General features: G+C 37.8%; 1 protein-coding gene across 1 annotated transcript in view; it reads right to left on the bottom strand.

Moving 5' to 3' along the window:
* Nucleotides 1–25,675, bottom strand: part of mbpa (myelin basic protein a) — a 101,431-nt gene that overhangs the window by 61,707 nt on the left and 14,049 nt on the right. Inside the window, 1 exon segment of the mRNA XM_015357146.2 lies at nucleotides 16,708–16,771. Coding sequence (XP_015212632.1) covers nucleotides 16,708–16,758 — 51 coding nt within the window. The 5' untranslated portion in view covers nucleotides 16,759–16,771.

Here is a 25,675-nt window from a genome sequence, read left to right as displayed (position 1 = left end):
AATAATAAAACAACCAATCTGTTTAGATGCATGATGTTTTAGCCATTAAACTCAATTGATGTATTACTTTGCCTAAAATAAGTAAAGGAGAAGGCCTCACCAGCATTACTAGACCTATACCACCCTGGACATTCTGGGTTACAGTAACCATGGTTACACTTGCAGTGCAGAAGGAATACACTGTCACATGGCACTAGCTACTTCAACAAATGTGTATACAGGAGCCTTTTAAGGAACAAGAACAAAACAATTAAAATAGGTCACAGCATAATATTGATTAATTGAGTTAAAAGCATCATACGCATATAGCAGCTGTAAGAGGAAGAAATGCTCAGTCCTCACTATCGCCAACTGCTGCACTGTCTACAATGTTTCCCCCCTCATTACATGACAAGACTGCACAATATGTCTCAATATTTGGCTTGTGACTCAGGCAAATGCGTTTTAAAGTTTTCACCAGAACACATTTGTAAAACTAAATGAAAACTTTGTTTGCAAGGGGCAGGGCGGACTTGTATATGCATATTTACTTTAACAGGCTGCCAAGAACACAGTGCTTGTAAAAATGTCAGGGTGTTTCAATGGATAGCGAAATTTGATTTAGAATGAAATACAAGTTAACTAGTATTTCCATGTGTTTAAATAAAAAAAAACTATATATATATATTATAATACAAGCAGAAGTTATAGAAAAAGATCAAGAGATCTAATTCTGATTTAGCTGAGGCTAAAGACATTTCAATAGAGCCTAAGTCATAAAAATCACTCCTGGCAATGCACCTGGGTAAAAGATGAACTCAAATTCAATTTTTTTTTAATTGGCCTCAAATCAATAAAAGCACTTTGATATGGGACCATTAACCCTAACATAAATGGTACACCACCGTATTAAACACAAGGCCATTTTTGCAACAAGCACTGCTGTTGTATCTAATAAAAAGATACATGTAATTCCTTACATCAGGAGAAAGGATTTCTTTCAATTCACATAATAATTCACCACTGCTCAGGATTTCACTTTGCTTTCAGTGACTATCAATGTAAAAATAATAAACCTGCTTCAGTTTTATACTCCAGCCCTATCTACCAGTCCACAATCTGATAACCTGATAAAGGCTTAGACACTGCAAAAAGAAAATTGCATTGAGAACAAATAATTTCCCCAATTCCAATTTAATAAAATAGTGAGGCTCTATTACAAAAATGTTTCCAACAAAAAAATGGTCTGATGAAGCTTTCTGTAAAGCTGTTTGCATTACCTTTAAAAAAAACAGGAGAGATAACTATTAAATAAAATCTACTACTTATATTATTCTGTATTTCTTACATATTTCCTTAAGGTGTTACTGACCTGATAGTCCTATGAAACATCAGATATAAATTAAAAGATATATAAAATGTAATTCCATTTGCTTTCCAATTGATTTCCAATTCCATTAACTTCAAGTTATATTACTAACAATATTAGCTTTTCAGTTCTCATGCAAGACAGATTTTATTATTTAACAGCTGCCCATAAAAAGATTATCATCAACCAGGGGTGGGACAGCCATTATGCACTAGTATAATGACTACATAGTGAATCAGGGAATGGCAAAAAGGATGGCAGAGTGAATTTCAGCAAGTACACTGTGGATAGTACTCCTCCTCTTACAGCCAGTCACAAGGGACCTGTAATGCCAAAATAATTAGAATCTGCACATAACATTTCCACCTGTCACAATACAGGGACATGAGCGAGAAAATAAAATTCTGCTCCAGAGAAAAGAGCATAATTTACTGGCCCACCATGCATAACAGCAACCTAAATTTTCCTTTCAATTCTTTTATCTCCGTACAGACTAAACTCAACCCTGCCCAACTTCTGGGATCAGGCTACAGGTGGGAGCAAGTCTCTGGCGAAATAGGAAAACTGGACTGTTGTTACCACCTGGGACTGAGTCAGCAAACTCTTGTTTAGGCAGAATGCTTTATCTGCACGTCGAACATCCCACAGGCCAAGCGTTACATATCTTTACATAATGTTACATGTCAGAATGAAGTCACTAGTGCTTGTCAAAACTTTCTCATTTGACTACCTGACATTTCAAGGTGCATGTACTGCTTAGCAAATGATTTTGTGCTCCATCAAGCTTGCAGCTATCAACACAAACACACTGCTTCTTCATGAAGCAGGAGTCAGGAATAGTGCTAACATCTTCACTATCTCAGACTTCATTGTCCAGAAATACTGTGGCTTAACTTTCCAGGCTTTGGCCTAAACATTCTGGCCAAATCATTTTTTTTTCTTTTTCAGTCAACAAACCAAAAGCTGACCAACTTGTAATTGCAACAGATAGTTTTATGATTTTAATACTATTTCAACATAATATTAATATAGACACAGTAAGTACACTATGCACATGTATACAATAACAGGTAGTTTGTATCACAATTTAAGATGAATACATTCTATTTTCTAGATGTGGAAAAGGGATAACCAGCAATTGAAGTCATCATGTGACTTTATTTAATTTCAGTTGTCTTGCTTTGTCATTATTGCACATATTCATGACAGAGTGCTCCTTGCATTTAGTGCAATGGGGTCACTGTGTTAAACTAGAGGAAGTATTATTCATCATTTTGTAAACATTTTTATTTTTATCTAACTGCAGCCACAGAAGCAGATTTGTCAATGCAGGCCAAACGGCGAAGGCTATAATAAATTCACACAAATTCAAAAGAGCTTTTTTAATATCCGATTCCAAGCTTTCTCTTATACAGTACTTCATTTATCAGGGGACATTAGAACATCCTTTAGGGATGTATGAAATAGGCTGTGGTGAAAAAAAACAACATCTTGAAGGTTTGTGGAGGACCACCTACAGGCTTAAACAGCAGACCTTCTGTACAGGATCGTTGTCTTATTTCTATTGTATTGAGAGGTAACAGTCATCCTACAGTTCCCCCCCATCAACAATATGTTAAATCTGCTTTTCTTCCTTTGACTTAACAGCATAACACATTCTTTGCAACAAAACAAGAGATTAATAAAGAGTTGCTGACCTCACCTCCTGCAGCCATGACAACTACACCCACTCCTGCTTTCACAGGCTTGAACATTCTACTACTGCTGATGCCACCTAAAATTTACCACCTGCATTTTAGACTATTTTCTATACCACTGCTCATATGTAATGTGTCTGATCTTGCCTTATAGTTACTAATCCTATTTTCAATTGGACTTTTCTCAACATCGGTAACGGACAGTAGAAGCTTATCTTGTATCTTGAGCAATTACTTAAATGGTAATTCAAATCTCATTTTAAGCTTAACAAAGCACATTAGCATATGCAGAAAATGTTCTACCTTGATTTCGTTTTTAATGACTGAAGAAGTGCCAAAGAGTTGAATGCCCTTGCTAAGCTGTTCACTCAACCCTCACAGGTTTAATATCCATTTAAGGTTACAAGATTAGATGAAGATTCTGCCATCATCTAGTAGAGAAGGAATCGTGTCAAAATCAGCCACAGGAAAAAAAAAAGACAAACAAAATGACATTACTATGCCTAGGCAGGCCAAAAGAGGGGAAAAATACTTTAATTATAAATATATACTTTCAAGCACAACTGTTTAATATTGCTGTAACATTTAACATGCCATTCTCAAATATTTAGAGATTTGATAAATGAATGAAGGACATGCACACAAATAGCTTTACTCAGTTTTAGAAAAAGATTAACTAGCAAACTATTTTTGCGTCACAGATGATTTGATATTACTGGCCCTATTTCTGGACATCTTGGGTGTATTACAAAAGGAAGTGAGTCAAGTTCTAAACAGGCACCTAACTATCACCATACAACTCAACTGGCAACCCACAAAAGCTAAGTGGGTGTGAGCCCTGGTTAGTACATGGATGTAGAAAAAATAAGGTTGCTGCTGAAAGAGGGTGTTAGTGGGGCCAGTAGGGGGCACTCACCCTGCTGTCTGTTTGATCCTAATTTTCCTGTACAGTGACAGGGATACCATACTGTAAAAAAAGAGCCATCCTACAGATGAGATGTAAAACCAAAGTCCTGACTCTCTGTCGTCATTAAAAATCCCAGAGCATTTGTCAAAAAGACTGGGGGTGTAAGCCTGGCATCCTATTCTTGTGCTTGCCATAAACAAAAATTGAAGAGAGAAGCAATGAGGAAAGGGGTGACTGGTTTCTCTGTTGGATGATATCCGATACAGGTCTGTCTTGCTTTCTTTACGAATGACAGCTGAAACAGAAGTATGCCCAGGGGTCAACACAATGTAAAGGACAGGGTCCTTAATGCACTATAGATCTGTAGAATGTAAGGGGGTGCAATGAGAAACCAGAGGATCATTTCCAGGAAATCTGAAAAGCAATACTTAATCAGCCGAGATCTGTAATTTAATCTGTACTTTGCAACCGGCCAAATTAAATGCATCCAAATGATATTATTGGTTCTGGTCAACTGATTTGTTGGATTCCAGCTTAGCTGATTGGTTCTACACATAAGTTAGCCGGCGATATGATAACATAAGCTATTAAAGTGCTAAAGATTGTGTGACACTGCCAGGTGATTAAGGTAAACAGAAACAAACTGTCATTATAAAAAGCCAAATTTTAGACGTTTAAGAAGTACCACAAACACACAACAAACCAGACTAAGCACCTCTTTGAGCTAGTGAACAGACCTTTTCTGTTTCCACACTATATACACTGGGTGCCCACCAGCTTCCACAGTCACCTTTTGAGACTCCCAGAAGTCAGTCTCTCTCCAAGACCGTTCCAAAAACACACAGCTTCTACAGTCTCATGAACGCAGATGTTAACCACCATGGAAGCCTCAGCTTTGTTTGTTTTGTTTTTTTGTTACCTGACCTGGTTTGGTGACTGAAGATCACAAATCATTCCCCATAGCATTCTGGTAAGAATATTCCACTTGTGTGAACCCTAAGCTCCCTTGATTTTCCGTTTTAAAAGAATGATCAAGAAAACACCTAAAATATTGCACCACATTGTAACAAACAGCTGATCTATATAACACAATAAAAAGTATCCAGCTTCTAATGGTTTATTCCATTATAATAGGGTCAGATTTACCCTAATTCAAATGGTCATATTACATTTTAGCATCTACATTTTTCTCCTACAGCTTGGCTGATTGTTGGTCAGTTTTTGTTATGCATTAGATTAGAACATTCCCCTTTTGGTATTTCTCATTTGATTATAATTTCTGAATTCCCCATAGAGGTATTAAGTTTAAAGAACAGAACTGGCATCAAAGCACTAAAAAGTAGACAGCCTGCTTTTTTAAGCTTCAGTGAAGAGTACTCTTCTACCCACAGATCCATCAGTGGGAAAGAAACAGATTGATAAGTAGGCGTGTGAGAAGTGGGGAAGATATCTGCCATGTGTTTTAAGACTTAGGGGAAAATATGGCACCTGTTGTGAGTCTTGTGTGGTGGTTAGAATCTAACCAGGTTTGTGGTTATTAAAACAAACCTTACAGATGTTTTAAACCCCTCAAAAAATACAAAAAACAAGACGCTTCACATGCATGGTTTTACTACAAGAAAAGAACCTGCAAACTACCATGTCTGACTAAATTCTGCATGCTGTGCTAGTTTCCGGTGAAATACAAACACTACAGACATCAAATGTTAAAAAGTGGCATTTCACTATAGGAAGCTATTTAAATTAAACACAGTGACAACCCGGAAGCAACTGAAAAGCAAGCCAGAAGAGTGAAAGGCACCTGCAAAAAAGACTTTACACTAGAACAATTCAAATGTGTTGAAAGAACAGAACTATTTTAAGCCACTGAAATTACTGTAAAAAAAGCAAGCTAATTTTTTGTGGGCCTTACTGGAAACTGCTAAGACATTCCAGGGCAATATTACTGTCGCAATTTAGGTGACATTTTAAAGGTGTTAAATCCTGGTCAATAGCTTTATTCAAGTTGAATTTGTCACTTCAAGTTTTTGAAGGAAAACATTTTTCCTGACATTATTTAAAATGGTCGGGAGATGTTCAATTAGTTTCAAGGTGCTGCAACACAGAGTGAGCTCCATACTTCTGCAAACCATTTCCATTCTTGGCACGTGATGTAGAGAACAAATTCCAATCTATTTTTGCGGTTTGTGGAAGTCAAATGCTTGATTGAATTAATGCATTTGTCCATGCGTGACATCAATCTGTGCAGAAAATAATCCATTTTAATCGCATCAAGGAGAAGGACTGCATCCTAATAAAGGTAGTGTACAGTACAGATCGGTGGATCTCCACTGCAGCTTCTATTGTAGTTATCCTGTTTTTTCAAATGCCTGCTCTTCCCCCTCCACTCTCGGATATCACTGTCGGCTCTTTGTCATTCTAAGTGTCCTAAAGTGCCTTTGGTGATTCAACTGCAATATCCAGAGATGAGGGATACAGCCCCATTATCAGCCTATGTAGCTGTGACAATCACAGGTATAACAACTTGATACAAAGAGATATAGATGAACACCAGCAAGGCTTATTTTTTCCCCGTTACAGAAAAACAACCACTTCATCTCACTGCAGCTGCCAGCTCTCATATATAAGCCAAAACCTTGTACTTGATGTTGCATGTGGCTCTCTCCATTATGTTAAGTAGGTAATGGAGTCTGCATAGACAGATGTATGAAGATAAGCAGTTTTAATACAATTTTCATGTGCCGTCCACTGTCTGCAGAAGAACCAGCACAAAATCTGAAATGGATAAGGATTCTAAGCAACAGGAGTATTTAAGTGGCTTCAGGCAGCCCAGATGTGCCTGGAGTGCACTAGCTGATAAAATGTTTGACAACTCCAAGACACAGTTCATGTCTGGTGCCCGAAGGTAAACAGCTTTGTTGGACATTCCATCTTTACTGCATCCCTTCCCCTGCGATGAATGTGGGATCACCGATATGCAGCCCCAGGTCTCTGAATCAATCACTAAAAAAACAGTCTGTAAGGTGACCAAAGATGTAAATGAGTAGATTCAGCTTTATATAAGCTGCAAAACATTGACAAGGAATTGCACTGATAACCCTTACAAGCAGAAGCCTTGTAATGCTTGAAATCAATAAACAAAACCAAACTGGTAACTCAAGACTTATCCTCAAGCCATGAAAAATAGGGTGCTTTTCCAAACTTATTTACACGAGTCTGAAAGTAAGGAGCAGCAATGAGGCAATATTTACAGCAGTAATTAGATTTTTGTCAGAATTTGGACTCGAGACAATTAAACAAAAACAATAGGCAAGAAATAACACTGTGACAATGTATTTCTTTATAATTAATGTGGGAGGATTCATGTCAAGTCGATTTACACATAAATCAAGTCATACTTTACCTTGGCAGAGGGTTGCCCACAGTGATTGCCCACTCAGTGCAAACCTGATTTGTACAGTACCAAAATTACACACAAAAGCTCATGTCAGTCCTGTCTTGATACTGGTTACTTCCCCATTTTAGGGACATGAAAACCTTTCAATAGAAATTCAACTGCAAAACTGTCATGACTGCACAGATTCCCAGGCCTCAAAAATATACTGGACAAACTTTAGTGTGGCATTTCAGCATATTTTTGGCAGGAGCCAGTTTTTAGAAGGAGGAAGGTGACAATTCGCTAGCCCATGTAAAATTTCAAATCGAACAACAGGTGCCTCACAACTTTTCAGAGAAGTGGTCAAGATCATAAAGAGGATGGTTGAAAGTGCATACACTCTATAGAAGACAAACATCCAGTGCACTCAGACTGTCCTAACCCAAAACCACAAGGCCATACAAAAGACATCATGGCATTTGTGGCAGAAAACTGATCCAAATAATTGAAACATGTAAAGCATAAACTTCCTATTAAAACCAATACTTGTCTGTGGAGGGTGGCTCAAGGTTAAAGTTGTACATTTTTACTTCTGTACACAATGTAATAAGGACGGTGCAGATGAAATATGTTCAGAAGGCTGGGAAGTGTGTTGTAGTACTGATGGGAGCAAAGAAAATCTAACAGCAAGAGTAGAGCATGTATTCCAGAATCCCTTTAAACACTGACCCCGGTGAACAGTGTTGCTCTGTAGAAGGGGAAGATCCAAATAATTATACAGGTTTATGGTCTTTTCTTTCACATTTGGATAAACACCATTCTCAAACACCTGGGTCCTTCACAGCTGCTGGGCACTGAGTCAACAGATGCTAAAACCCTCTCAGATGGTTGCAGCATTCCTTCAAATGTATTTCAAAGAAAGCAAGGAATCAGAATTGAGAATTTATATCAACCCGAAAGACTGCACACTGCATTTAAGTTTGTCTTCTAAAACATTTTGAAAGTTTCCTTGTAGAAAGGACTTTCCCTTCATCAGTGACAGGGGCTATATTTGCCACAGAGTGCCATCAGTATCTCAAAGAGAATGTCACAGACAAAAGGTGCTGTAACACCTTGTTCCAAACCCTTAATTTTAGTTTGTAAAACATATATTGCAGATATGCAAACCTATTTGAAATTAATCCCATACTGCAACAGACTGACACTGGTCTCTCCGTACCATACAGTATGTATTAATCAGAACATCTCAGATTTTTTTATTGCATAAATAATAAATTCTAAATAAACAATTGGACTGTACAATTCTTTTAAGTTTGCAAAGTAGCATCTAAAACAAATAACATGGTCATATTTTAATGCATTTTGCAGCCAGGGGTATTAAAAAAAATACATGTAGCAGAAAAAAAGAACAAATTAAAATGGATTTGGTTGTATTTTGGATCAAACAGCACTTAGGAACAAAAGTAGAGCCAAGTACAAAAGAACTGTGATTGGGTCTTTTTGCTTTACCATTAAATCAACTAAAACTACAGCGATGACAAATATTTAATGCCAACTTTTCATACAAAGTACAAAAGGTGCTTGTGCTAATTACACAGAGTTGTTATATTAAATTAACCAAATTTTCCTCTTAACATAAAGAGGGGCAAAATGTTTCAGTGACTACCTTTCCACATGTCAGATTGCCTCTCTGATGTGCTGCCAGAATGAAAGTGACACATTTCCACTCAATGGCTTGAATATTATATAGTCTATGATGAAGAGGGAGCCCTACTCCCTCTTGGTTCTGGACATATGACCTATTTTCCTTTGAAAGACAGTCAAGGAAACTGCAGTTAGAGGGAGCCCTGAGTGAGTACAGTCATCATGTCATTATTCGATGAGCTGTTGCAATACACAAGGAGATGCCCCTTGCCCTCCTCAGCATGCCTGCCTGCTGGTGTTTGTAGATAAACTGTTTTTCAGAGCTAATATACAGGTTCCTCAATTAAAACAATGTGTGAAAATAGCACCAGGATTGACTTGAAACTAAGCCAATAATTGTTTTGTAGCAACATTCAAGCTGTGACAAATTGTCTATAGCAAGGCAGCCCCTGATTATCCATTGTCATTAAAGTGTACTACATGCTGCTCAAAGACTGCGATTCTGTGGAAAAGGCCAGAGGTGTGTATTCCTAACTACAAACTGTGCCTGTTGTCATTTTGTCATACTCCATTAAGGCAACAGACTGCTGAAGAAAACCTTATGAATGATAAAGCAGCAGTGCCCTCAGTAGACTTGACTCCAGAAGTTAAAATGATCAGCAAAAGTGAATTAATCCTTTCGAAGTATGGCCTGCTACAGTGCCAGTTTTCATATAATCCATCAACCTGAAACAGAAGATGAGCAATTTTGTGTCATTTAACCTACAACACATTCAATGTAAGCAAAACAATTTGTCCGGTTAGTAATGGATTTACTAACATGTGAAGGTTACAAAGGAGAGCAGTTTTGGACAATCTAGTCTATTTGGTAGTTAATATGAAACATTATGACATAATGTTTGCTACCCTGAGAGAATCAATCGCCAAATGTCTGCCTATTCTCAATATCTAGTCATGGTTAGAAAGACTGGTCACCTGTTGTGTGGATGACTGTCAGTGCAATGATAGAAGACATCTGGCTTCAAAAGAAACAAATCCTTTAGATTTTTTTTCAGAGCTCCTGTACATCAGCACCTACAGATCTTACAGAAAACACTATTAAGAGGAACCTATATATAGGTCAATGACTTATTCAAAACACTACCCTGTCTAAAGGAAAGGTATTATTTTCAGTGAAAAGTCAAAGAAGAGCTTCAGAACCTGGACTATGAGTTGAGAGCTGTTTGCAAACCTTTCATTAGTGCTCATAGACTAAAAGCAGTTCAACAGCTGCAAAAGGAAAAAACATTTCACAGGCACTGAAATAACTTAAATGTCAGTGGACAATGGTGGATTTATTTAGTAGGGCAGAGTAACATTCAGAAACAGTGTGGTAATTATGGATCCAAAATATTAAGACTGGAGTTCATAAGCTGCACACTTCAGTTAATTGTTATCTCTATATAGCATACACCCGTCCTTTGCTGAAGGTATCAGACCCATTGACTGAAGAGGGAGTAATTTTTGTTATCCTATCCGCACCCTAAAAGGTTAATAGTTAATTTAGTACAGATGAATTAAATGGAGTATCTTCAGTTTAAAGACACCAAGGTTCACAAATAAAAGTCTTCATCCTCAGCATATACAGGTACACTTAGTATTCCTGTACTTTCTGAGCATTACCTGTATTGAAGCTAGTGCTGGGCGATAATTTGATAACGATAATTCTCGCGAAATAATTTTCCTCGATATAATTTTAACAAAAGTTTGATAAATGTTCGATATGTACGTTTATGCTTTGCGCAGGATATGCGCATGCGCACAAAATACTGCGCGAGTGCACGTGCGTGTTGCAGACCGGGCAGCTAACGTGCTGCTGTTTACCCACACGGTGGTGGCTGACAGGATTGTAGTTCGAGTGGAGAAATGAGCGACACTGAAGCAAATGTAGTGCTGCCAACGACCAGCTCAAAGAGTTGTTCAATTTACCAATTAACTGTCTGGTTTCTTCAACTTTCACTCAGGAGAAAAAATCTGCCTTTAAACTTGAAAGAAATAATGATTTGACATTTATTGTGATAATTATCGATATCAACTGATATGTGGAGCACTGTATGTACTTGGAATATACAATATGCAGCAAAACAAAAAGATCATCGACAAAAACCATCATCTGTTGCATCCTTTCTGGAAACTGTAAGGAAAACATTCCCTAGGATTCTACTGAAAGCTCCTGCTCATAGTCACATAACCAGCTGCAGGAAGCCAACTGGCCAGTTGACTCTGAAAAAAACAAGAAGATGAAGCTTTTGGTGTCGGTCACTGGGAGTGGCTGGCTGAAGTCAGAACCCACTGTATATACCACTCGCCAAAGGGAGAACTGACCAGTGACCTAAACCTAAACAGAGAATCTGTGAGTTTTAGAAACTTTGTGAAGAGTCTGAGAGAAAGACTCTTGTTTTAAAAATAACCCAGAAGAGCCCTGATTGCTTGTTTGGAGGCCAAAAAGTAGTATGGCTACTCAGCCATAATAGAATGGGACTTGAGGAAGATGTTTAATTACAAGCCCAAAGAAGATCTTATGCTTTTGTTTTGGTTGTGGCATTTTGAGTTCCCTGCACTGTAAAAATAAATTGACCCTTACAGTTTTGTGTCTGTTTGTTGGCCTGGATCCACCTATTTTAAAGATTCCTGCTGCAACATGCCCATGGGTAGGTCATACAAAACAAAAGAAACGTGTTCAAGGGGCCAATTACAATGCATTTTAGATGCCTCCCCAGAAAATTAAAACCTCTAGTTTCAAAATTAAAAAATTCCCCTTGTTCCCACTCTAGGTATGAACACTTCAAATGACACGACATGAAGGCTACATAACTAAACCAGATTTTACATATTTACATATAGATTTACATATTCACATGTCAATGCAGACAACTGCCGATTTCGGTGCTGCATCTACAATCTCAATCTACAATCTACAAACTAAAAAATAAACGAAAATAAATCATATAAAGTGCAATACACTTCTACAATCCTCACTTGCATTCAAATGAAACTAAAGAACTACAAATCATCAATAAAATTGGAAGTATTCACACTGAATGCGAAATTGAAAACCATTAATGGGAGTAATTAGATTTGTGACATTATTTAAAACCTTATTCCTTAAACTGTCAAAAGCTTAATCATCCACTTTTTTACCCCTTTTTGTAGTTTAAAATCCTGTTCTTTAGTGGGATCTTGTATTTGTGCTCATTGTGGTCTTGTTCATTTGAGAAAAACAAATGGGAAGACCTGTTAAATATACTGGAGCTACAGGCATGACTTGCACAGCGAGCAATACATAAGTGATGGTAGGACAACAATTCAACTGAGACATAATTGAAGTAATTTGGAACAAGACATGCATCATACTGGAAGGTTAGGACTTTCTCACCCAATGTACATAATGACTAATTCAGTTCTCCACTGAGTAAAGTTTTAGAAAAGATCGGTCACTAATGACTAATTTCAGGCGGTAAGTACAGTCAATTAAAGACGTGAATTATTTAAATACTGTACACTTCACAGTTTAGATTCTGCTTTGCTCTTGCCAATTCACACAATTCTGCCACTGTTTCACTGCATCATGGGTGCCCTCAAAATCAATGTAATTATTTTTAAAAATGCTTCTTGGATGTCGTCACAATTACTGAAGTTCTGAGCTCGGAGAGCTTCATCGGGTTGAGCTAAAGAAAACCCAAAAGGCGCGAGTAGTAGAACATAAAAATGGTTCAAAACCAAGGCTCTTGAATCCATTGCACCAGAGTTCTTGACATTTGCAAGAATGGCTTGTCGTGTTACAGAACACTTAACATCTGTACAATGACAACAAGCAGAAATGTAAAAGGCCCCTATGAAGCAAGATATTTTCCAATTCTTGAATACTACAGTATATAATAACTGCAACTTAAATGCAGCATTTAACATGGACACACAACACATGTTCTCCTAAAAAAGTTGGTATTAATATAACCAAGTGGTGGCACGGTGGCACAGTATTCAGCATTGCAGACTCACAGCACCGAGACCCTGGGTTCAATTCCAGACCTGAGGAGCTATCTGTGTGGAGTTTGTATGTTCTTTGCACGTTTAAGTGGGTTTTCACCAAGTGGTCCGGTGTCCTCCCACAGTCTGAAGACATACTGGTAGGATAATGTGGCTCTGCAAAACGTGTTGCGTGCGTGCGTGCGTGCGTGCGTGAATATTTTGTCTCTGCATGTGTGCTGCAATGGACTGGCATCTCATCAAGGGCGTATTCTGCCTTACACCCTGGCTCCCCTGTGAGCCCGAATTTAAATGACTTATTTCTGCTTGCATGTTCTGGATGTTCCTAATCCCTAGCATCCAAGGTGTGGAATAGAGCACACATCAAGCAAATGGGAGGTAGACCAGCAGAATGAGCAGAGCTTCATGCAATTACTCCCATTTGAGACCTATTACAGCTGGGAAGCTAAACCACCCTTGAACTTTTGTCCAATTAAGCCCTAAAAAACATCTGGGGCAAAAAGAGCCACTGTGAAATCACTGTTAAAAACCTGTTACTTCATAGTTATAATTCATTAGCATATCTGTTAGCCCTTCATTTGCTCCTCTAAGGACAGCATGTTTACTCCATTGTACTTTTTGGAAATCAGTCTGTATAAACCTATGCACATATTTTATTGTTTTTACAGTGACTATTTTGCACACATCTATGTATTTATTTATGTTTATTTATTTTGTTGTCTTTTGTTTTATAACTATTCTGATGTCTATTTTGCTTGTCTTGGGCTGGACTGCTGTAACACATCAATTTCCCTACGGGATTAATAAAGTATTATCTATCTAAGGCAATGTCAGTCCAAGACGAGCATAATAACACCATAAAAAACTGCAAAAATTATAGTAATTTTAAAATGGAAAATCTGGATGTGAAGTTATTACTTGCCATGAATAAAGTTAATTTCAAACCTAATAACCCCAAATCAGTATATTTATTTAGATTTTATGGCCTTGAATTATTGAATTATTTTCCCTTTCTCTATTTTGCATCAACACAACATTCTAAAATTACTTTTCGCAAATTTTTTAATTGATGTCTTGAGGCCACAGAGGATCACCATCTTGCCAAGAGTGCATACATAGCACCTCCCTGTGCATCACAAAAGGTTCAATTTAATCCTCTCTGAGAAATTGTCGGTGATTTTCACTTTTATTCTTTGCATTTGAGGTTGCAGTGCTTTTTGTACATCTAGCTGTGCTCTCGTCCGTAACGAGACACAGAAAATTTGTTTCTAATGATAAATTGATGAGCAGATGTTTCCTGAGGTTAGTCTGTGATCCACAGCGCTGTGTTCCATTATTTGCACAGGTAGTTGTTTGCCGTGTGCTAAGCTGCCTCTGTAATAAGGACTGGAAATGTGAAAAACAAACACGTCAATCAGCCTTAAGCACTCAAGCTGAGAAAATGAACCCATCTGTAACCATGCTGCCTCTCACATCCTGCTTCTAACACAAGCCGAGAAACAGGCAGATCTGTCTTTTTTCTGAATAAGTCACCCTTTCTATAAAAAATGAGGCACTTTGTAAAACGAATGGAAGTGAAAGCAGGCTTAACGACAACACGCACACACCAGTATGCGTTTCATGCCTATGCTTATAAAACTCCTATTTCCCTGCAAGTTATTATCAGGACTGTTTGTGCAATCACCAGCTCCAAAAACTTTTACATCGAAGGGGAAAAAATAGCAAAATGACCGACCTAAACAACAAATCAGAAATGATTATTCCTACACGGTTTCAAGAGCATATATCTCCAGCAGCCAACACAGAAGTGTTGCTCCCGGCACAGGCAAGACTGGACTCACTTGTGAACAATACTGCGCCCATGGCCGATAAACTATCAAACTGCGTACAATGGTCTACTGTAGCGCAACTAAGCTTCTGTTTGAATATCTGCTTATCAGAAACTGCATGAGGCCAGATAGCCCAAAACACAGGTACAGTGGATTCTCTCAGGTCAGTCAATGCAGGAAAGTCATTCAATGCATGGAAGCAGTCTTTAAATGTGCTTTCAATGTCTACCTGTTAAACCAACCATAGGAGCAAATATGAAATCCAATTGATATAATATACATCTTAAAATGATCTTTCGAACTTGTTCAATATAGTCCATTTTACCAAAAGCTATCACATTCCATTGAATTATTTGGTCTTTTGTCAACCAGAACACCTTATTACACAAGACAATTTCATAGAAATTTCAATGGGGGAGAACAAGAACTAAAATCAGCTGTTTGATCACCTTATTTCATGTACCATACAGTTGGCTCACAAGGGGAGACTTCAACTAAGGTCACACAGAATAAGTAACAGAGTAAGCAGTACCCCTTTTGGTAGAATGGTTACAAAGAAAACAGTAACACGTGGTTATGAAATATAATTCTAAATTAAGAGTTCCTGGAAAAAACAAATGTTCCCTAGAAAAGCGAGACATCTTCACTCTATCAATCACAGCCAAGTTTCCTCAGCCTCTAGCCTTTTCAGTGTTAAGTGTGCAATTCATGTATTATCACAATGGAACATTTGGAAATGTTTACATCACACTTTACCCTTTGTACAAGTTTAGTTTAGGAAAATTCTAATTAAAAGCTACAAGTCTGTACTATTGTACTTGATCCATTTCAAAACCAATGCCCCAGTAAGGTAATTATTGGCAAAATTGTAAACCGAGATCCTAACTGCTGGTTATTAAAAATCCCACGGCCTGGAATGTAAATTGGGGTGTTAACCCCAGTGATCAGAAGCAATCTGGCATACCTAAAATCTGGGAGGAAAAGGACTATGATTGATAGCAAAGGACAGTTCTCAGAAATTATTTTCCTTGAAACAGAAACAACAATTTAAAAAAGGATTAAAGTAAAGAACTTAGTAGAACAAGTTACTGTATTTCATACAAAAATGTTTCCTGAATCCACTACTATACTGCATTGCTGATAAAACTGTAGCACTGAGCATTCCTGCTCCCAATAAATCTTTTAAACACCGACTACTGTCCCTTGTATGAGATTTACGAGACAGCCTTAAGTCTGGAATTAATCAGGGATTTATAGAGGATTTGCCAATTTTCATTGCTAAGGCTATTTATATTTCACAGGGCACAAGACAATCTAGATTATAACAAAACTGGGATTAAAGTAATTTAATCTTTCTCTGCATAATTTCAAACCCTTAGTCATTGCAGCATAAATCAGTAAACAATCTATTGGTTAGTCAATTCAGCCCAGTGTTAAAGAGCTATCAAAGATGTCATTCACACCACAGGACACAATGTTGATGAAAGTAACTTCTAAAACCACACGCGTAACGTTTGCTCGATATCATTTTCTTTGGGCTATGAATTCTTATGTTTAAGGACTTCTTGGCTTATAGAACTCTAAAAACATCTGGTAGGTCTCCTAACATTCAAGGACATTTTTTTTTAAATGGACAGAATTTCCCCAACTATTTTAAGGACAATCCGTTTCTTACTGGATTAAATTCCAGTGGTGTGGGATTTCTTTTCCCCAACACACACCACTATTTCCTACAGGCAAAGGGCAATAACCAATCTATTCTTCACATATTTTAGAAGTAACGTACAATAACTTTACAATAAACAAGAGCTTTTTGTCCCCTGAGGTCTCCAGTGCTTCATAGTTCCCCTCAAACAGTTAACAACGGAAAAGGTTCTTACCTGTCCAGTCATTGCAGGCTGAGGGTCACGCTTTCCTACATGGTTACCCATGCTTGAACTGAAGCTGCAAGAAACAGGATAATGTTAAATGACTGTCATATTCCATTTTCAAAGGGAATCAGTATATCAAAACCTCTTTTTAAAAATGGATGATTAACAAAAATAAAATCATAATCACATTCTTTTCCAGGTCTGCTGACTATAATTTGGTTTTACCCAGAATGTTGCTCCTTAAGCTACAGCAAAGACACCAGATAGATTTTGAACAGACCTGTTAATTTAATATGGTTTTGGAGTTCAGAGGGCATGTTAGTATTATGAATGGGGAATTAAAGATGACCACGTATCAGCTTTTACGCTATAAAAGAGAATACACATTCAACCATAAGAACTAAATGAACATTAAGGAACTCTAGTTCTCGATTTGATTTTTAATGTTATTACTTAATGAGTTGAAAGCATTTTTGCAATGCAAAGCCGAACCTACATAAGATTACAACTAAAACAAGGCATGACAGTCTGAAAACAGTGCTGAGTTACAGCTCAAGCTTTTTTTTACAAACTAATCTACCACAGCTCTGCTGAAAGAAAAAATGGGATGAACTGCTCCTAAAATTTCATTAGCCAGTCCCCATCTTTCAGAGTTGTAAAGTGGGCTTGCAAACTAACAAATTAAAATAAGACTTCTGTCATCTGATGCTACCCAAAGGCCATATGGGATTCAGCCATATTTGCATTTCCTGTATTTCTGAGCACAAATGGTTCACATCAGATACATGACTTCTCTTAAGGAGCACTTATATTTGTTCTGCAGAGCATTTTGGAACAGAACCTTAATTAATCCTCCCAGCACCAATCCTACAAAGATCCAAATGTGTTTTACAAGAAAAGTGAGGTTGGCACTTCATCCACAACCAGCCATTCTACACCAGCAGTTCCACTACACAGCAGCTAATAGAAAAAAGGGGAAAAAAAAACACTTCATCTAATGAAATAAAGTGGTACTTCTAGACGGGCCAGAGTGTTCAGTCTTTTACTATGAGCTACATGCCTCAATTCAGTGGTTATGTCTTGGCTAAATTCGACTAAGAATATCAGGGTTAACACCCTTCGTGCCACCACATTTAAGGCATTAAAGAAACCGGTGCCATGGGACCTTCAATGACCCTAAGCTAATCTGGGGTCCTGACATCTAATTCTAGGGAGAGCACCTCCAATTGCACAGTAGCCCTGGTCACCTTGCCAGGTCAGCATTTTGGAAATTGTTCCAGAGGGAGGGTGGAGAGTGCCATATACTTTCTTTTGCATAAAAAACTTCTAAACCCTTCATATTAGTGCTATACAAATCTGCCCTTTTATTTGTCCAATACATTTCCAAATGTGTTTTTTTTTTATTTCTAAATCATGAGGCTGAATCTCATGAGTCTAGAACTCTCGGGAGACCTTAACCTTCCCCCCTCCCTTCTTTGGACAGATGTGCCAAAGCCGCCAGCTTCATTACAGTGCCCAGGACACAGCTATAGCAGCCATATCTCCCATGATGCATTTGTGAAGTGGTATTGTAAAGGCTGCACAATTTACTATTCGATTTCTTACAGGTTCAGTTTTTTTAGCTCCTTTCTTTCCTCCACACCTCTTATAACCTAGCAGCTGGTACATCCATCTTACTAACTGATAAGCCACACAGCAGGCAGGATAAGCTTCAGTGATGCAGGATGTAAGGACACAGACACATTTACTTCAAATCATCCATGATGGCCAATAAGCCCTAATCACATATTAGCAGGTCGCCATCAGACACGTATAACAGATATACCCTGCACACCTGCATTTACCTATTACAGTCCAGGTACACATGGTTTTGTGTGGGACCAACACAACCTACTTATACAGAGCACTGCACAGTGTAAAACACAAGCTTGTAGTGGAGAGGCTAATTATAAAAGCACAGTTCTTCTGCACTACAATAGGACGTTGGGGAAAAACAAAACTGGCTACAAACAGGCATGGCAAAATTCATCAGTAGATAAAATCCAAAAGCAAATGCAATTCATCTCTCAATTTTTTTTTGGTCACAGTGTTTGATGTATGTACATAGTCCCAGGAGATTTCTTACAGTCTATCCTCTGTTGTGAGCTCTCTTTCTCTAGCTCTTTAGAACAGTTTGTGTTGATCAGCTGTGAGTCAGGAAAGCTGTTATGGGCCCATAAGACCTCCAGAAGGGCTCAGAAGCAAAGCAATGTGTTGACAAAATAAACCCCCTCCTCCAGAATAAGCCATTGCTTTCATGTAAAAAGAGGTGGCATGTTACATCCAGGGGTCTGTTCATTGCTTATTACATCACGTGCTGACCCACAAGGTTCATAAGAAAAAACATCACGCTGCTGACAAAACTGATTACAGGACTTGAAAAGAAAAACAAGACTCCTTTTGGGTTTAAACAACCCACTCTTTAAGCACACGCTTCAGCTGAAGAACTGCACTGGAGACAATGGTGGCTCATTAATGTAATTGTCAGATGTTGTCCTGCAAGCTAGAAAACATGCATCATAAAACATCGACAATTTTTGTTGGACTGTAAAAAACAAAACAAAAAACAGCTTCACGTTTAATGAAGCCTGTATATCTACCAGGAGCAACTGAAAATGAAATTATTTAATTCCCTTAGGGTCAAAGTAAGCAGCCAACAGATTTGATTATAATTAGGTAATTTTCTTTACAATCAGCTTAGAATCTTTGTTTTTTGTTTCATTATTCTAAAATGCTCTTTTATTTCTTATTTTGAATGCTGAAGAAAAATAATACATGAAACAATCTAATACACCCCAAATTACACCCCAATCTAATTGGAAAAGTAAAGCAAAATTGAGCATTTCTGGCTGTAGAAACCATGTAACGCCATAGACCAGGACATCACAGGTAGTTGGGTGATGCAAACCTGCTGCTATAAAAGGCGTTGGTGGACTAACAGGTGGTGCTTACCCTCCCCCAGACCAGGATTTCCAAACCAAAGCCTCAGTGGGTTAAGTTTGGACATTGTAAGAGATGCAGTCTTGAAGATTAGATTTTAGTGAAGTCCTGACAAGAGGGAAGAAGGGCAACTCACCTTGTTTCAAGATAAACATACATGAATACAGTATATATATATAGGCTTTTTAAATATGAACACACCTGGTTATATAAATTCACTATATATGTCCAAGATCATTGCCCCCTATCAGTATGTTGTTAAATGAAAAAATACAGAGTAATCTCTTCATAAGTAAAAACAAAACATACAGCTCCAAGTTAAACTTTGTTTCCCCAAATGTACAAAGGAATTAAAATCTGAGCCACATTTAGCAGTTACAATGTTTTATTAACAATTTAAGCCTTCGCTAGTTTTCCATTACAACAGTTGTGACTATTAATCCATCTTAGTTTGGAAGAAATCAAACTTGTAATTTAGAACCCTTTAATTCTATTGCACAGAATTCTTCATTACTTAAATAAATCTGATCACAACATTTCATAGTAAACTGCACTTACAGTGAACAGCCATCACTTTTAACAGTGTATATCAGATTTCGCATATCAGCGTATATCACAGCACCATTATGATTTCTTTAAAGATGAAACCATTTTCCCAATTTAAACTTCTAAACATGTTTGAAGATACCACTACAAAATGCATTATACAAAATCAGAAATCCATCAATTACACTCAAGATGCAAGGCATTTTTCCACTCCATGTTCAGAAAAGTCAACAGGTTATTACATGCTTCATTGTTCTGAAGTAATAACTGCAATCATAGAGCCTTTGTACTTCATTTCAACCTAAAGAGCGCACCAAAATGCTACCGACACTTAACATTCAGCAAAAACTATGCACATGAAAAAGCAAGATTAATTAAAATGAGCCTGCAGCAGATGGAAAACAATTGCTGGGGCAAAATGTAGAGTAAAGTGACTGAGAATGTGTTTGCAACTTGGGAGAAAATAGGTGTCAGCACAGGTGGTTGAGTCACTCAGTGTGACTAACAAAGCAGCACAGCTAGCAACACTCTGGTGATGGAATATAAGCAATATGTCTAATTGGTAAAATAAATGCAGATGTAAGAACAGAAAGAAGCTTTCTTATATTAATATAGTATTATAAATCTACAGTGCCTGTGAGGGGTCTACACCCACTTGGACTTCTTCACATTTTATTTAGGTTACAGCATGGAACCAGAGTGTATTTAAATGAAAATTCTGGCAACTCATCAACACAAAGTACTCTATAATGTCAAAGTGAAAAAAAAATCCAGACATTTGACTAAATTAATTTAAAAAACAGAAAATAATTGAATGCATAAGTATTCACCCCCCTAGAGTTAATACTTGGTAAGACCACCTTTGGCAGCAATTACAGCTGTGAGTCTCTTTGGATAAGTCTATCAGCGTTGCACATCTTGAAGAATTTTCTTCTTGGCAGAATTGCTCCATCAGAGTGGATGGGGACCATTTGTGAACAGCAATGACAACAGTCATTCCACAGATGCTCAATTGGATTGAGGTCTGGGCTTTGACTGAGCCACTCTAGGACTTTAACCTTTTCGGTTTTCAGCCACTTCAGTGTGGCTTTTGCTGTATGTTTCGGATCATTGTCCTGCTGGAAGATGAATCATCTTCTAAGTCCCAGTGCTCTTGAGGAATTGCAGCACGTTTTCCTCCAGGATTTCTTTTGGACGTAGCTCCATCCATTTTTCCTTCTATCTTTATGGGTTTTCCAGTCCCTGCGGCAGAGAAGCATCCCTCAAAAGCATGATGCTGCCACAACCATGCTTCGCTGTAGGGATGGTGTTCTCAGTGTGATGTACTGTGTTAGGTTTGCGCCAAACAAAGTTCAAAGTTAAATTTAGAATACAATCTTCCTCCAAATTGTTGAGTCTCTCGCATGCCTTTGGGCAAACTCCAGGCGAGATGCGATAAAAGTTTTTTTTCCCCAACAAAGGCTTTCTTCTTGCCACCCTTCCGTACAAAAATTATGAAGTGTGTGTGCTACTGTTGTCTCATGCAGCTTCTCCCATCTCTGTCATGGAGGACTGTAACTCCTTTAGAGTTGCCGTAGGACTCTTGGTGGCCTCCCTTACTACGGCTCTGCTTGCCCAGACACTCCGTTTTTGAGGACGGCCAGTTCTGGGCAGATTCACAGTTGTTCCATATTTTCTCACCTTTTTATTTAATGGACTTCACTGTGCTTCGAGGTATATTCAGTGCCTTGGAAATGTTTGTATATCCTTGCCCTGACTGGTATTTTTCAAGAACCTTGTCTCGAATCTTCTTGAAATGTTCCTTGGTCTTCATGCTTTAGTGTTTCCTTGGAAATACACCTGTGTCTAGGAGCTTCCCCACTTAGTGCATTTATTCTGAAATCATGTGAAACACTTCAACTGTACACAGGTTGACTCCAGTCAAGTAATTATGTCACTTGGAGAAGAGAGTTGGTTACTTCAGAGGTACAGTAATTTAGGTGTGTCAAAGAGGTGAAATCTTATGCATTCAATTATTTAGTTTTTTTATTTTTAATTAATTTAGTAAATTGTCTGGATTTTTGTTTTACTTTGACATTACAGAGTTACTTTGTGTTGACAAGTGGCAAAAATTCTCAGTTAAATACATCATGGGTTCCATGCTGTAACATAAAATATGAAAAAGTGCAAGTGCAGTGCAATCAAATTTTCATATTTGACATCCCTCGTGCAATAAACCTCTCTCTGCTTTTTGGACGTTACATGTAAATCCTTTACATTGGGAGCTTCTCCAAGTGACGTTGGCATCTCTAGACACCATAAAAAGAATCCATCAGTGTGTACTCAGTCATTTACTGCATCACCACTACATCTCTGGAACAAGGGTTTGAAATTAGTTTAAAAATTCAGGGGTAAATAATGTTAAGAAACTAGAAGAAAACTTGAATAAGTCACTGTGGGTATAAAGCAAGAAAACAATTACGTGTGGTAAGATGATTGACCATAGCATTATAAGATCTAACCTTTCTCGTTCTAACACGTTTTTACTTGCGTTTTAAGTTCCAGCACTAGTAGGGCTTTATACAGTTTTTTGAGTAGCGAGTACTGAAATTCAGGCAAGTCTGTGAAAATGCCTATAGCAGACTTCATGTTTATACAAGTCGACATTGCACAATGACGTCACATGCTTTTGAAATGCAAAGCAGACACAGATTGTTGTTTTACCTTCTACTAGACTTTTTACTTTCAGATGTAGTGCTTTTGTGTTTCACGGTCATATGCAGGCATAATAATAAACAGATGGCTTCCACCTCACATTGAAAACAAGTTCCCCATATACAATTTTCTGCAGAGAAAAGATCAGGACAGAATCATTTATGTATCCTCTACATAAACAATATTAGAGATAATGCTTCAGACCTGAAAAGTGTAGAATACCTAGACCTAGGCCTGTATTAGTCTCCATTTATCTTTGAATCACTGACTACAGAAGCAATTTTAATCGCCTTAGAACAAACTACCATAAAATAGACTTAATCTGAGAAACTATTATTAAAAATTAGGTAAGCAATACAGCTTAATAACAAAAATAATGTTAGTTCTTCCACTGTTGTGTATTACAAAAGAGAACAAGCAAGACTGGCTATCAAAAAAAACAAGTTAATCACTAAGAGAAACCTCTTTTCATAGCAGTGCAGGCTTTGGAAAGTTAAGCACATGCCAGACTTAACCATGACTCAGAATTTGAGCAAATCAGCAAGAGAAACGTGCAAGGACTTGAAAGACTTGAGCATTGCGAAATGAAGAAAAACGCTTGCAAATGATTGGCCTACTCATGCCGCTACTTAGTTCCAGTCAGTTCCTACTCAGTTCCAGAGTGGAATACGTCCCAACCCATCTACATTTTGCAGTTTCCAATTCCCATTTTTTTAACCTTGCATCACCCCAAACTGCAGAAGGATTATGGCTCATGCCAGAGGACACCACAATTAGCAGGGAGACAGAAGTGGATTTAAATAGATATTAAAAGGACCAAGGTAAAAATGTGGTATTGCAGGGAGTTTCAGTGTTTATATTTCCATTTTCACATATATTTACTTCCTGAAGAGACTTTAAAAGCTTTCCAGAATAGATATGAATGTCTCTTGACAAACACTGCACCCACCTCCAAAGTGCCTGACTTCTAGAAGTGGATGGGAGTGCTCGTATTGGAAATAGGGGACAGAGTTAAAGAGTACCACTACCCACAAATTAATCCTATCATTTTAAAAAATGTTAAGGGGTGGGGTAGGCTTTCAAGAAGCTCAACCAGTAATGATGAGCACAGCAGGCTACATATTACAAATTCCTAAAGACTCAAAAAGTCTTGTAGTGTTTGCTCTAATCTATGTAGTCAATTAACCATTTTACTAAAATTACAGTCTTTCCTTCAAGATATTTTACAGCTGATTAATCTAAACTGTTATTTCATTAAAAAATTAGACCACTTTTGCAATGGCACAGTTGGGGAAAAAAACAGAAACCACTAAATCTTCCACGAAACAAGCTTAGTTGGAAAATCCTGCTCTCAGGGCTGGCCCTGGTCCTAGGAGACTGCCTAGAGCCCCAAGGGTCCCAGAAGCTCCCCTCAATGAGCAATGGAACATTTGTTTAATCGGCACGTTCAAATGTGAGAAAAAATTCCCTCTAGTGGGTTTGCTGTTGCTCCTGTGGATTATCCTAATGGGAAAAAAATGACCAATCGTAATCGAGTATGTGGTTTCTGAAGCACAAAAAAAGAAGAGCAGGATAAGTGATCTCAAAACCTCAAGAAGAGGAAAGGCAAATCAAATCACTGTAATAATGCATAATATGGATAACAAACTACTATTTGAGGACTTGAGGTGTTTTACTAGAAGTTAAAAGATTCAAATTTCCAGCAGTCATATACTATACATGCCATGTGGGTCGCTTGGCTAAAAACTGGCACTGTCTGGCCAAGCAAAAGCAAATGTACAGTACAAAAGAGTTTAGCGATTATATGTAATCTACATGTGGTTTCTCCTATATTTCAATATTTGGGGATATTGTTAACTCAACCTGTAGCCCTTCGGCTTGCAGTCACTCACCCAGTGACAGCGGCAGGAAGAGAGGGGAGGTTTTCAGAGCTCAAGTTGATTACAACAAATGTGAGGTCAGCCGTGGCACAAGAGCAGTGGACTGGCCATCATCAGCATCAGCCATGCACTCGGTCAACTACTATCATATGAAAATGTAATTCATGGTTTTGCCTTCTGGGTGAACTGATTTATAGAATGTTCCTTTTATAAAACTTTCCCATCTGCTCGGCCTTACTGATGTCACCTCCCTTATTCCAAAGTACACTTTAATTACTACTTAATTTCATATTTATTTCTGTAATTCCTTTCTACAAAGGTTTTAATGCCGTAATTTGTACGTTTGATTTGCCATAACAGTAACAGAGATCATGTTAATTGTTACTAATGTTCCTATTTCTTACTTTCAATGTTAAAATGTTATAGTTGTAAAATGTGTGCTTCCTGTTCTTGTTTATTACATTATTAAATTGTTCTTCAAAACTGGTTAACAGCTAGCTAGTATTCTACTTATATATTTCATTCATTTCATTGTTCTCAATTAGGCCAGGGTTGGCCTAGTGCAGACATACTCAGTTTGAGCCTCTTCTGCATCCACCAGTAGTATAAGTATAGCACTTATGAACTTGCAGTTCTAATGGTGAGAGCTACAGTACATTGTTCTTGTTAGTGCTAATTCTCCTAAAGCTGCTGGAAGATCTCCATGATGAAGAATGGTAGATGACTCCAATTTCAGACTGGAAGCAAGCAAAATCCTCACCCCTACCTGGAGCTTGTATGAGTAGTAGTAAGGTCAGTAAGATATTAATTGAATGGTATAAAATGAAATTGCGGTTTTCAAAACAGCAAGGGCACTCAAATTTGGTGCTGTTGTCTCT

Source organism: Lepisosteus oculatus, chromosome 10 (assembly GCF_040954835.1).
Source record: "Lepisosteus oculatus isolate fLepOcu1 chromosome 10, fLepOcu1.hap2, whole genome shotgun sequence".
In the NCBI taxonomy this organism is placed as follows: Eukaryota; Metazoa; Chordata; class Actinopteri; order Semionotiformes; family Lepisosteidae; genus Lepisosteus; species Lepisosteus oculatus.
The sequence above is the reverse complement of the archived record's forward strand: the minus strand, read 5'-3'. Positions and strand labels throughout refer to the sequence as shown.